The sequence below is a fragment of the Gymnogyps californianus genome, chromosome 18, assembly GCF_018139145.2.
Source record: "Gymnogyps californianus isolate 813 chromosome 18, ASM1813914v2, whole genome shotgun sequence".
Taxonomy (NCBI): Eukaryota; Metazoa; Chordata; class Aves; order Accipitriformes; family Cathartidae; genus Gymnogyps; species Gymnogyps californianus.
This window is the reverse complement of record NC_059488.1, coordinates 2,843,128-2,855,330: the sequence shown is the minus strand read 5'-3', so window position 1 is coordinate 2,855,330 and position 12,203 is coordinate 2,843,128. Positions and strand designations below refer to the sequence as shown.

The following is a 12,203-nucleotide window of genomic DNA, read 5'->3' as shown; positions in this document are numbered from 1 at the left end:
GCCCTACCTGCCTCTTCCTCCAGCCTCAGACATATGGTATCACCCCATTCTTCATGCCAGTGCTTGGATTTGCACAGTCCTGTGGCAGGTCTGGCTGGAGCCTGATCTTTCTGTTGCTGCTGCCGTGTGTTTCAGCCAAATCTGTCTTCTCCCCTGGCTTGCTGCATGGTCAGTACCCAAGAAGGGGTAGGGGATGGTTCTCTTTCAAAAGCCACCAGCTTTTACATTGGATTAATTGACGATGAAATCAACCTTCGTCAGAGGAAGGAGTGGTTTCCCAAGCTAATACTTTCCCTGTCACTCTCTGAACAAGCCATTTCTTTTAGTTCTCATTCTCCAGAGTTCCTTCTGAAGCCACAGAGATAAAAGCACTTTCCATCAATGTTTTTGCTGCTTCTCTAATGCTCTTAATTGTCTCTCATGTCTATTTTGGGACGCTAACATCTTACAGGCACAGCAGCAGCCTCCAGCAGATGGTGGAAATGCAGATGCGCCAGCATTTCAACTAATCAGTTGTTTACCCTGCAATAAATAACACACAGTTAAACACAAACTGTACCCTGCCCATTCCAGCACAAACACACAAACATCCCTGTGAATGTGACAGAAACGAAGTACACCCTTTCTGAGCAGCAGCAGCACCTCTCCAGATCAGGAGTTACTGTGGGAGGGGGGTGCTGAGTCTGGGTTTGCTCTTAAGGGCCTTGCAGGGGAACCAGGCAGAGCTGGGGATGTGTACCACCGGCCAAGCATCCCCCAGGAGAGTACCTGGTGCCTGCCTGGGGCAAAGCCAGCAGCAGAGCCATGGCTATGGGCTAGACTCAGCACCAGCTGAGTTCAGGCCCGTCCAGTTGCCAGGCCAGGCATGGCTTGCCAGGGCAGAGCTCCACACCCAGCCTCCACTGCACGTCCCCAGTTCTGCCATCCCTGCTGTTACTTAGCCAGGGTGCCTGTTTGCTCTGCTTGACTGTATCCACGTCCTCTCCTTGGGTCCATCCTGATTGACAGCTGGCCCTGCGCAGACAGAATGACAGATTCCCAAAGCCCTTCTTGATTTCTGGAGCTGTGATGGGTTCAGAGCTGTGTTGTGACATTTTCTAATGACATTTTGACTCATAAAGGGAAGGCAGTGGCTTCTGTTTGCATCTGAGACTGACTGCTCTGGTTTGCAAGGGAGGAAGTTTCAAACTTTTTCATTGCTCTTCTCCCAGGAAAGATCCAGGTGTTGAACCTGCAGCCCTCAGAGCTGGTTCCTCCCCTCCCTCCAGATAAAACACGAGGAGCTGAGATTTGAGTTAAGAGGAGTATGCTCCTCTGCTACAGAGGAAATTGCCCTGGTAGGTCAGGTTCACAGCATGCTTTGGGCATGCTTCTTAGCTTGGGAGAGTGCATTTCCCAACCAAGTTGCTTTGCTCGTCTGTGTGAGTATCTAGGGAACCTCCCAGGAAACCAAAACCTTTGGGTGAAAGACTGGCCTTGCGTGTGGGGTTTGGGCAATGCCCTGCATCACTCTGCATGTTCCCTATCATGCTGGCACTGTGGTGGTTGCTCCGTACTGCTGTGACCTGGTTTTCTCTTCCTTCTTTGCCCTACCAGAACACATCAGAATTGGAGGGAGGTGGAGACAGCCACCAAAGTAGCATCAACACCCTGCCGGACATCTCCCTGGTAAGACACTGCACCATGCTGCTGCACCTTGGTTGGGAGCTGGAGGCAAATTGACGATACTGAGGTTTGTCTCAGCTTCTGTAGCTCTTTGCTACATCACCTGCCCACGGATGTCACTGCAGTCGCTGAAGCGAATTAATCAGACCAGTTAGGAAGAAGGATTCTGGCTGTCTGAATAGGAGTAGCATCTGTGTGAGCCAGAGCAAGAGTTGGGTAGTTTGTCCTCTAATCGTCCTCATTTGTGAGTCATACTCTTATTGCCAGTAAGGTCAGAAAGGCGTTTCTATGAAAATCAGCTCATTTTGCCGTGGTCACCGTGAGAAGGCAGATGCAGGTGACTGTGAGCCTGGGGAAGTTCTCTCAGCTGGGCATGGTGTCCTAAAGGCTTCTGTTCTTGGTCTGGCAGGATGATCTCTCCTCCTTCCCAGATGAACCACCCAACTTCAAGCCTCCGCCTCCTCCTTCAGCCCCTCAGATGCTGGACCCCTCTGCTGCCCAGCACAGGAACCCAGGGAAAGACAAGCCCAAGCGCCCTTCCTCCGAGTCCTCTCAGTCAGGCCTTTTCTTCGTGGCCCCCCGAAACCCCACGCACCCTCCTAGCCACCCCGAGAAGGACACAGTCAGCATGACCTCCACTGCTACCACATCCACCGAGGAGTCTGCCCCAAGTGCTATCTATGCTACCATTTCCCCGGCCCTGCACAGCTCCAGGAGGCAAATGGATGCCCAGCTCTCCTTGGTCAGCCAGCACCCCATCGGTCCCTTCCCTAGGGTCCAGTCCCCAACGAGGCTGAAGAACCCACCCCCAGATGACCCTGCAGCCGGTGGGCTTCAGAGCCCCCCTTCCCCGTCCCCTCCTCCTCCCCCACCCCACCCGGCACCCCCTCCACCGGACAAGGGCAGCCCGCAGGCCATGGCCAACCAGCATTTCATCATGGTGGAGGTACACCAACCCAACAGCGAGCCCGACGTCAATGAAGTGAGGCCCTTACCCCAGGCCAGAGGTGGGTATCCAGTTATCAGCCGGGGGGGGGACCCTCCCTGGGGTGTTCCTCAAGAGAGAGAACAGGAGAAGAGACAGATCTTAAGGGCAGGAACTGGGGGAGTTGGAAGAGGGAGACCTGCATCAGGCTGCAGGTCCCTGCCTGAGCAGCAGGCTTGGTTGCAGGGCTTCCCCCTTCCTGGTGGGGATGTGGGCTGGCAGCGCCTGCCAGGGAGGGGCCGCAAGGGCAGACGTCGTGATTTTGGTTCAAACTCCAGGTCAGTAGGGTAGGGTAAAAGTCACAGAGCCTGGATTGGTGCGGCAACGTTTGGTAGCTTTGTGTTGGTTTGCTTTTTTTCCGAGATGAGTTTTCAGTTGCAGAAAACAGCTTGATGGCATCATGGCAAAAAAAGTGAAAATCCAAGAAACATATAAAGCCCTCCGCAGCATTATCGGCAGTAGTGGTGTTAATCTCTGAGACAAAGCCCTCAGTCCTGGGTTTTGGCAACGCTGGAAAACCTGCGAGGCCCAGGGCCAGGGTAGCCAGCTCCCCATCAGCATTCAGCACGCTCTTCACAGCCTCCCTGGGTTTCCAGTGCAATTCAGGCTGACCTTTGCTTAAAGACCAAGCTCTGTTAGGCAGTTGATTGCAACTTCTCTCTTGCATGGGCTTTGCTGAGTGAGTTAATAAAATCTGCTTCCAGTGGAGTTTTAAAAGAAAAAAAAAAAGAAGCAATTCTAGGATTTTCCCATTAACTCCAGATTTTGGAAAAAAAAAATTGGATGGTGCCCACACAGAGCTTGGGGGTCAGATTTATCCTGAGGAGATCCCGGGAAAAAGGAGTGGAAGCGAGGGAGGAGCGTGCTGGGCTCCACAGGTCCCTCAGCAAATGGCTCTGGTCCAGCAGGAGTGGGAAGGGTGGTCCTGGAGCCCTGAGGGTGCCCAGGGGGGTGGGCTCTGCTTTCGGCTGAGACCCGTTGGGGCTGGGGGTACCCACAGCACCCCCGAGCCCCTGTGACCCCCCCCTCGCAATGCCCTGCTTGCATCCAGGCTCCGTGGGACCCGATGCGAGTGGCATTGTCGCCCTCCTGTGGCACCCTCCTCCCACTGCAATTAGTTCATTAATCTCAGGGTAATGGATGAGGGGCTGGAGTGCCTCTGACACTGAATGGAGGCCAGATCCTGCCCGAGGGGTGTCAGCAGTGTGACCCCAACTCCTCCAAGTCCCAGAGCCGATTTCCCGGAGCTTCAGCCCTCTCTGCAGGTGCTGTCGTACCGTTGTTCCTGACACTCGTTTCCAGAGGCAGAGTCTCGATCTGCACCCAGAGTCTTCATCCTCGGAGGGGAGAAAGGTCCTTCCTGGCAGCTCCTCTGTGCTCAGGTCTGTCCCCATCTCCTCCCAGACCGTGGGAGGCTCCCAAGCTCAAACTGGCCTCCAGCAGGATCCCTGAACTCATCACCCTTTCTGTCTGTCCCACTTCGGGATGTGGGTTGGATCCTGGACCTGGTTTCAAGGCCATTTGTTCCTTGATGCTCCCTGTGCGCAGCTCTGCTCTTCAGGAGGGGTCCGCTTGGGAACCCCACTCTGAAGTCCGGGTCTAAATCCCAGGGAACCTGCCCAGCCCTGGGAGCGGGTGAGATGTCCTCCCTCTGGTATGTGGCCCTGTGGATGCTTGGCTGGCCGCAGAGCCGTGCTGCCCGACCTCTAACAGCCCTCGTCTCTCCCCAGCCTCCACGCTCTCCCAGCTGTCGGACAGCGGGCAGACCCTCAGCGAGGACAGCGGGGTGGACATCGGGGAGGTCGAGATGAGCGGCAAGGACAAGAGCCGGCAGCCGGTCCCTGGGAAAAGCCGAAGCCTCAAGGAGGCCACGAGGAGCGAGGGGGCAGCAGAAGGGCCCTCCAAGCCGGTGAGGCTGGGTGCCCAGGGGCCTCGGGGTGCTGCCGTTTGTGGGAGGCGGGCACCCGGGGCTGCCAAGAAGCAGTGCTGCTGCCCGCTGCCTTGTCCGGCCATCTGCCGGTTCTGCTCCCTCTGCCTGCAGGCAGCAACCCCTCTTTTGTGCTTTGATGGGTTATTTATCCTCTTGTTTAATGAGCTGAGTCAGCTCGCAGGCTGAGCTGTGGGGAAGGGAGCCAGGAGGGGCTGAGAGGGGCACTGTAGGGCTAATTCACTCCACCCTGGGTAAATCCGGTCCCTCCCAGCTCCAGCAAGCAGCTACTTGGGACGTGGCAGAGTTTCTGGCTCTGAGGGGACATCCGCAGGGCACAGTGTCCCATGAGTGAAGTCACCTGTCGCCCCGAAGGGAAGGTGGCATCAGGTATCAGAAGTAATTTGGAGGGTTGCTGAAGGTGGCAAGGTGGAGGGGCATAGGCAGGCTGTCGGAGAGCTGTGCTGCTCCTCCCCAGGACTTTCCAGACCTGCACACAGTTGGGATCTTGGATGTCAGGAGTCAGAGAGCAACTGCAGGCAGCATGTCTGTCCCTCTCCCATGGAAGCCTGCCATGGGTGAACCTGCCTGCCATGGGGCCCTGGCAGAGGGAGCGCGGCAGGCAAACGGTGCCCGGCCTCCCTCGGCAGCGCTGCCGTCTCCCCCCGCAGCCGGGGCTCCTGGAGCCCACGTCGTGTCTGATCCGAGTGTCCAAGAGCGCACCGACCTTGGGGATCGCCATCGAGGGTGGAGCAAACACGCGGCAGCCGCTGCCCCGCATCGTCACCATCCAGGTAGGGCAGGCTGAGAATGGGAAGAACTTGATGCGCATCCCATCCCTCTGCTCCCTGGACAGGCTCGGGAAAGCCCTTCAGCCACAGGCAGAGCTCAGCAGCAGCCCTGCCCCAGGGGGGGATTTTGGAGGTGTGCTTCCCCCCTCCTATAGCCCTGCATCTCCCCAGACATCAGAGGCATCATTCTGCTGGGGGGGCGGGTTTGCTGAGGATTGCATTCATGTCCCGTGGATGATCCCATACCATAAAGCACATCCTGGGAGCCAAGGATTTGCTGCAGACATTTCAGAGGGGGTCTGGGCAGCCCCAAAAGCTTGGCTGGTGTCTCCAGATATCTGGAAACTCCCTTTTACTGCTCGGATAGAGGACTGGGGAGGGGGAATGGTGGATGATAGCTGGGGAACTGAGCCCTCGGGAGCTGTCTCCCTCCACCATTTCCTTTGCTGTTTACTTGGGGCAAAATTCAACTTATTTACAGCAAAAGAAGAGCAGAGCTGACTGCACTTCGGTTATTCTTGGCCATCCCAGCTTGCACTTGCACTCCAGGAGCAAGCAGGAGGGAAGCCAAATTCACCCCCTCTTTCCGAAACGGGAAATGTAACATTTCCCATTTTCCCAAAACCGCCTGTATTTCATCCCTGGGTTGAGCTTGGGGGGGGGCGGTGGGCACATGAGCTGACCACCTCTCTCCTGCAGCGCGGGGGCTCGGCGCACAACTGCGGGAAGCTGAAGGTGGGCCACGTCATTTTGGAGGTGAACGGCACGGGGCTACGGGGCAAAGAGCATCGGGAAGCTGCCCGTATCATTGCTGAAGCCTTTAAGCTGAAGGAAAAGGACTACATTGATTTCTTGGTCACAGAATTCAACGTCGCCCTTTAGGAACCCGAATGGGTTTTGGGAGCGTAGCTTGGGACGGGGGGAGCACCCGAACGGGGATGAAAGGCAGCGCCGAGGTGTGAAAGCAGCATCCCACCACGCAGAGCCCTCGCCCGCTGTGCCAGCCCGCACGCGCAGACACCCCCAGCTTGTCCCCAAATGTCCCCTCGCCCACCGCAGACTCTCACTGCCTGGGTAGGGCAGGCTGAGAACGGGCAGAAATCAGTGCACGTCCTTTAACGTCTCCATCCCTGTCCTCTCTGGGGTGGGGGGGGCTGCCCTTTGGGAACGCACTCTCCCCCCTCGGCCAGGCTGGGGAGCGGGGCAAGAGGACGGCAGAGGTCTGGGTGTCCCCGCTGTCATTTTGAGTGCCACATGCAGAGTGAGGTGGGCCCGTGGCTCAGGCTGGAGGGTTTTTCGGGTGGTTCCGGCTCCCTTGGGTGCTCGCCTGCTGTGCCCAGGCGGGTGGCAGGGGCCACGGGTGGGGATGCAGAGAGAGCAACCGGAGGCCTTGTAAATTGCTGGCAACGTCGTTGTATTTATATATACAGAGCTTGTGCTTTTAATTTTTCAATAAATCTATCAGGTTAGAAAAAGGCTGGGTTTGTGGGGGTTTCTTTGGGGCCGGGACATGGGGGATGGGAAGGTAAGGGGCAGGGATGCCTACAGGGCACCCCGGCACCGGCAGGGCAGGCAGCAGTGCGGTGGCAATGGGCATCACAGCTGGGCAAAAGTACCCCATCCCCGGGGAAGGGGTGCCCCATCCCCGTCGCCACCCCCTGCCAGGGCCAACCCCGGGGATGGGGCGCTCCATTGCCATCCCCTGCCAGGGCCATCATCCCCGGGGATGGGGTGCTCCATCGCCATCCCCTGCCAGGGCCATCATCCCCGGGGATGGGGTGCTCCATCGCCATTGCCATCCCCTGCCAGGGCCATCATCCCCGGGGATGGGGTGCTCCATCGCCATTGCCATCCCCTGCCAGGGCCATCATCCCCGGGGATGGGGACGGGGCAGCCCCCGGCCCCGCTCCGCCCGGGCCGCGCCCCAGCAGGGGGTGCCCGCGCTGCATAAATTATGACAATGAGAGCCATCCGGCGCGGCTCTGATTGGTCGCCCGCCGCGGGCTATGCAAATACAGGGGAGGGCGGGGTTTAAGCTAACGACCTCCGGTTCCCCCCGCTCGGCGGCGCGCGCGGATTGGCGGGAAGCGGCAGGGATGCTAATGAGGGCGCGGGCCCCGCCCTCCCCCCCGCCGCCGGCGGGCCGCGCTATTGTCCGGCGGGGCCGGGCCGGGAGGAGGCGGCGGCGGCAGCCGGGGCCGGGGCCGGGGCCGGGGCCGCCGTGCGGAGCCGCCCAGCGCCGGGCGAGGAGGGGCCGGCCGGGCCCTCCCTGCAGGTGAGCAGCCGCGGGGCAGCTGTTGCCTGCGAGGGGCGGGGGGTGCCCATCCAGCGGTGCCCCCGGGCCAGATGTGTGTGTCCCCCCCCCCTCCCAGCTGTGCCCCGGGGGGGCCGGGGCTGGCTCAGGGCGTGGGACCAGCGCTGCGCGGCGCGGCTGCTCCCTGCAAGCCGCCTGCTGCAGCCGCGGGGAAGGAGAGGGCCCTGGAGGCACAGCTGGAGGCACAGCTGGGGGCCCGCGGGGCTGGCCCCATCCCGGGGGCCGCATCCAGCACCCCCCGGCTCTGCTGAGCCCTGCTCTGGCACGGCTGGCTCGCAGCTGGGAGCCGGTTAGGGTCCCTGGGCGGTGGGGAGGAACCCCCAGCCCCGCCGGGGTCCCTGCGGCCGAGGAGATGCGCCAGGAGGGTGCGGGATGCACCGCTGCGCCGCTTCTCGCCAAGACGTGTCCTCCCCACGCCGCCCCACGCCATCAGAGCCTTCGTGGCCCCGGGGAAACTTGTCATAACTTTTCTTATTCCGGTGCTTCCTCCCCGCCCGGGGCCGAATCTGCCGCCCGGTTGTGCGCGGGCGGTGCAGCCGGAGGATGTCGGGAGGGTTTCGTGAGGCTGGCGTGGCCGAGGCCGCGGAGGGCGGCACGAAGCCAAGCCCGGGGCTCGCGCGGAGGTTGCGGGACGCGAGGCCGTGCCGCTGCCTGCGGCTCCTCCGAGGAAGTTGCGAGGGCTGCCTTCAACTTCAGTTCCTTGTTTTATTTAAAGGGCAGCTGCGAGCGCGCTCGGTTCCTTAAAGTCAGGCCGTGGGTGCCAGCCGGGTGTCGCGGGTTTCCCTTGCTCTGCAGCACCCTTTCGAAACGGTCCAGGCAGGGATGTTTTAAGGACTCACCGGAGAGCGTAGCAGTCGATGCGCTGTTTCCCCAAATCCAGCCTGTTGCTGCTTAACCCCACCGCGCGCTCCCGGCTGCTCGGGGCCGGCTGCCCTCCCGTGTCCCCCGCCGCCTCCCCCTACCCTGCGCTAATAAGGGATCTCGGTGCCACCGGCTCTGCCGCGGCGGCAGCTCTCTCCAGACGGGGATTAAGGCCGCCCTTCACAGGCATTACGGCCATCGGCAGCCCCCGGCTCCCGCAGGTACGTTGGGGTTCGGCCACGGGGTGTACCCCCGCAGCTTTCCAGGGCGGGCCCTGGGGACGATGCTGTCCCCAGGGAGGACAGGGCCCTGCGTCGGGGACAGGAGGGTTCGTGTGCCAGGGAGGAGGGTAGGAAAGCGACGGCGAGAGCAGCTCCCTGTCCCGCCGTGGGGCTTCGCTTCCATGCGAGTGATGGAGAGATGCCGTTTCCGCAGGGTTTCGGTACGTCTTCGTGGGGATGTGCCGGTGCGGGGGAGCTGGGGGGGACATGGCCCCTCCAGGCAGAGGAACTGGGGGGACACGTGGGCTTTAGAGCGATGGTGTAGTAACAGGCGTGTGTGCTTTCGGAGGACAAGGAGGGTTTGTCAGGCTCTTCCTCACTATGACGGTTTCTCCCTTGTTTTAATGGGAAATAGCACAAACTAAGAAAGCAGCATTTCCGCTTCTCTGCCCTCTTTCATGCTCATAAAACGGGACTCTGTGGGCTTAAAAAAAGGGTTTATAAACCAGGAATTCCTCCCTCCTGGAGTGCAGACGCCCCTTGCCAAGTTTCAGCCCGAGGCCGCACTTCTGGCGTCCTTCAAAACCACCCCCCCCCTCCCCAAAAGAGATGCTTTGGATGGCAGCGCTGACGTGCCGCTCCTGCAAGGGGCTCGGACAAAAATGCGAGCCGAGGAGGGGAAGGGGAGTGCGGGGAGGCTGGGAGAGACTCACGCTCCCAAAAACCAGCCTTCCCGAGCCCTCCCCTGCAGGTTGCCGGGACCAGACGTCAGCCCCTGCTTGCTTTTAATCTCTCTTTTTAGACACTCAAGCAGAAAAATGTATATTTTTAGGCAGTGCATGGTGGTTTAGGAAAATAAAATATCCATCCCTTGCCCGGGAGGGGGGTTTAACCCCCCTCCCGGGCAAGGGATGGATATTTTATTTTGGGGCACAGGGAGGGTTATTCCCCATCGCTCAGGGGACGTTGTCTTCGTGCCACGAGGATGGAGGTGGGGGGGTTAGAGCCCCCCCCAACCTGCCTGCTCTGCACGGGGTTGACAAGGCAGCGAAGGCAGAGTGACAGCGGCCCTGTCCCGTCCCCCCCCATGTCACCGAGCGAGCCCTGGGGCAGGAGATGCGGCGTCTCCTCTGCTGTCACCACTGATAAAGGCAGGAGCAGCGATGGGGCCGTGTGCTGCTTCCCATCAGCCTCGACTGCGCTGCTGTTCCTCTGCCTCACACATGCAATGAGTTGGGCGGTCTCAGCCTCGCACCTCCGTCTGTCCCGCGAGGGTTTGCAGGGCCGGGAGTGGGACAGGGACGGGATCGCTGTGGCGGAGGGTGAAGCTGCCTGCAGAGGGGATCAGAGATTAGGAGCCGAGGGTAGGGACGGGCAGAGGCAGCCCCTCCTGCTTGGTGGCCAGGCAGAGACCTGGCAGCACTCATCACTGCCCTGAGCATCCCCTCCCTCGTCAGAGCACCTCCACCCCCGAGGCACAATTTGGGATAGCCCTGGCTGAGAGGTGAAGGGCAGGAGAGGGGCTGAGGGTCTCAGGCAGAGCAGAGTTCAGGGGTATGAGACATTTTCTAGCTGAGGCTTTTACATTTCTTTTTAGCTCTTTCTCTGATTACCCTGTTGCAAAATCCCGGCTTTCAAAGAGCAAGATTGAAAGAAAAATACACATACACACACACACACACACGGAATTGTTTGCATTTGCTTTGTGGTTCCTGAGTATGTAGCCACATCATTTTTCAAGCTTTTCTGTGCTACCATAACAGCGAGCAACTCACGTAAAGGGGAAAAAAATCCGAGATTTTTCTTTTACCACCATGACCATCGATGGAGGGACTTTCTGGGAAAGCGATAAATGTGGCTGGATTTGCAAGCAGATCCTGCAGGCTGCGGCTGCTGCTCAGAAGCGGGGTGACAGCCGATGGCGTATGGGTTAGGCATGATCCGGGCACCGGCCTGCCAAAACCGGGGAGGAAACATTTTAACCCTCTTTGCCCCGAGACAACAGGAACCACAGGCTCCTTTCACCCACCGCCCACCCACTGGGACCCCCCCGGAGCTGGTGTTTGGGACTCCTTGTGTCTTGGGGATGCTGCGGGGCTCGAGATGGGTCAGGGGACACTTTGGTGTGCTGCTTCTCCGGGCTGGGATGCGGGCAAGGGCTTGGGGCTGGAAACATCCCAGCTCAGGGAGGGGCTAAAGCCAAAATCTCTCTTTAGCTGTGCCGAGCAGCCGCAGAGCCTGAAGCATCCTCATGGGCAACCCCATCCTCCCTGGTGGCAGCACCCCAGAGGCAGGAGAAGCTGTGGAGCATCTCGAGGTGCAGAAAGTGGAGTTGCCTGGCCAGTGTACAGGGAAAAACCTCCTGCAAACTCCCCGGGAGGTTTGCAAGACCCTAAGGGACGCTTTGGGGTTTGCTCCGGGTTTGCTCCCTGCCTGTAAAGCCCTAAGGATGCAGGCAGGGCTGGGAGTGCACTGCTGCTGGTGCAAGGATAATGCCTGAGGACCTTGATGCCGGGTGGCACCAGAAAATAACCCCAAAAACCCCACTAACAGCAAGATTTAAGCCAGGGAATTTGCAGATCTGAGACTTCGGCGTGGGTTAGAGGGCTTTTCCCGGAGCTTGTGGATGCCATAGGTTTGCTGCTCATCACCGCCATCCCCAACCCAGCAGCACCCTGATATCACCGCAGCACCCTCCGGCTAAATACACCCACCCCTGGGGACCGTGCCGTGGTTTCGTTAGCAGCCGAGAGCTTGTGCAAGCTCTCCTTCGCGTGCCGCTAATTACACAGTAACGAGCTGGATTAATTGCCTGCCTGCAAATGTGCCAGGACGCGCCGCGGTGCCTGGTTACGACCGTGGCGTCCCTGGGGCTGCAAGCAGCATCTCAGGAGGGGGCCAGGCGGACCCCCCCCCCCCGCCTTGGAAATCCGGGATATGGGCGAAGCCCATATCCCGGATTTCCAAGGCGGGGGGGGGGGTCCGCCTGGCTGAATTTCGGGGCTGCATAGCTGAATTTTGGGACTGCTTGGCCTCCTGGAAAACCCACATCCTGATGTCTTTTGGAGGCTGCAGCTGCTGATGGTCCCAGGGACCCCCCTCCCCCCCGCCATTTTCCTTCGGCGTTTTGCTCCGAATTGGATTAAAAAATAAAGGTTTTGATGAAAAGCAACGCGGGAGGAGGGTTCGGCCCCTGCCGCGCAGGGCCTGATGGGGTTAAAAAATTTGCGGCCGCCTGCAAACTTGCAGGAAGCACCCGAGCATCGTTTCCTACTTCTGCAAAAGCCCGGCAGGAAGGTTTTGGGGTGCTCGGAGGGATGCTGCTTTGGGGACCCCCAATGGGGTCATGGTGATGGGGATGTCCTGAGGATGCTGGTACAGGGTGAGTGTACCCCGCATGGGGCCGGTTGCTCCTCCGTGTTCCGATATTGGATTGGGG

General features: G+C 59.7%; 1 protein-coding gene across 1 annotated transcript in view; it reads left to right on the top strand.

The window, feature by feature from the left end:
• The window catches only part of WHRN (whirlin), a 55,304-nt gene extending 48,458 nt beyond the window's left edge, over window positions 1-6,846 (top strand). Inside the window, 5 exon segments of the mRNA XM_050907873.1 lie at window positions 1,597-1,668; window positions 2,075-2,672; window positions 4,381-4,559; window positions 5,249-5,371; window positions 6,068-6,846. Coding sequence (XP_050763830.1) covers window positions 1,597-1,668; window positions 2,075-2,672; window positions 4,381-4,559; window positions 5,249-5,371; window positions 6,068-6,250 — 1,155 coding nt within the window. The 3' untranslated portion in view covers window positions 6,251-6,846.
• Window positions 6,847-12,203: the final 5,357 nt, after the last annotated feature.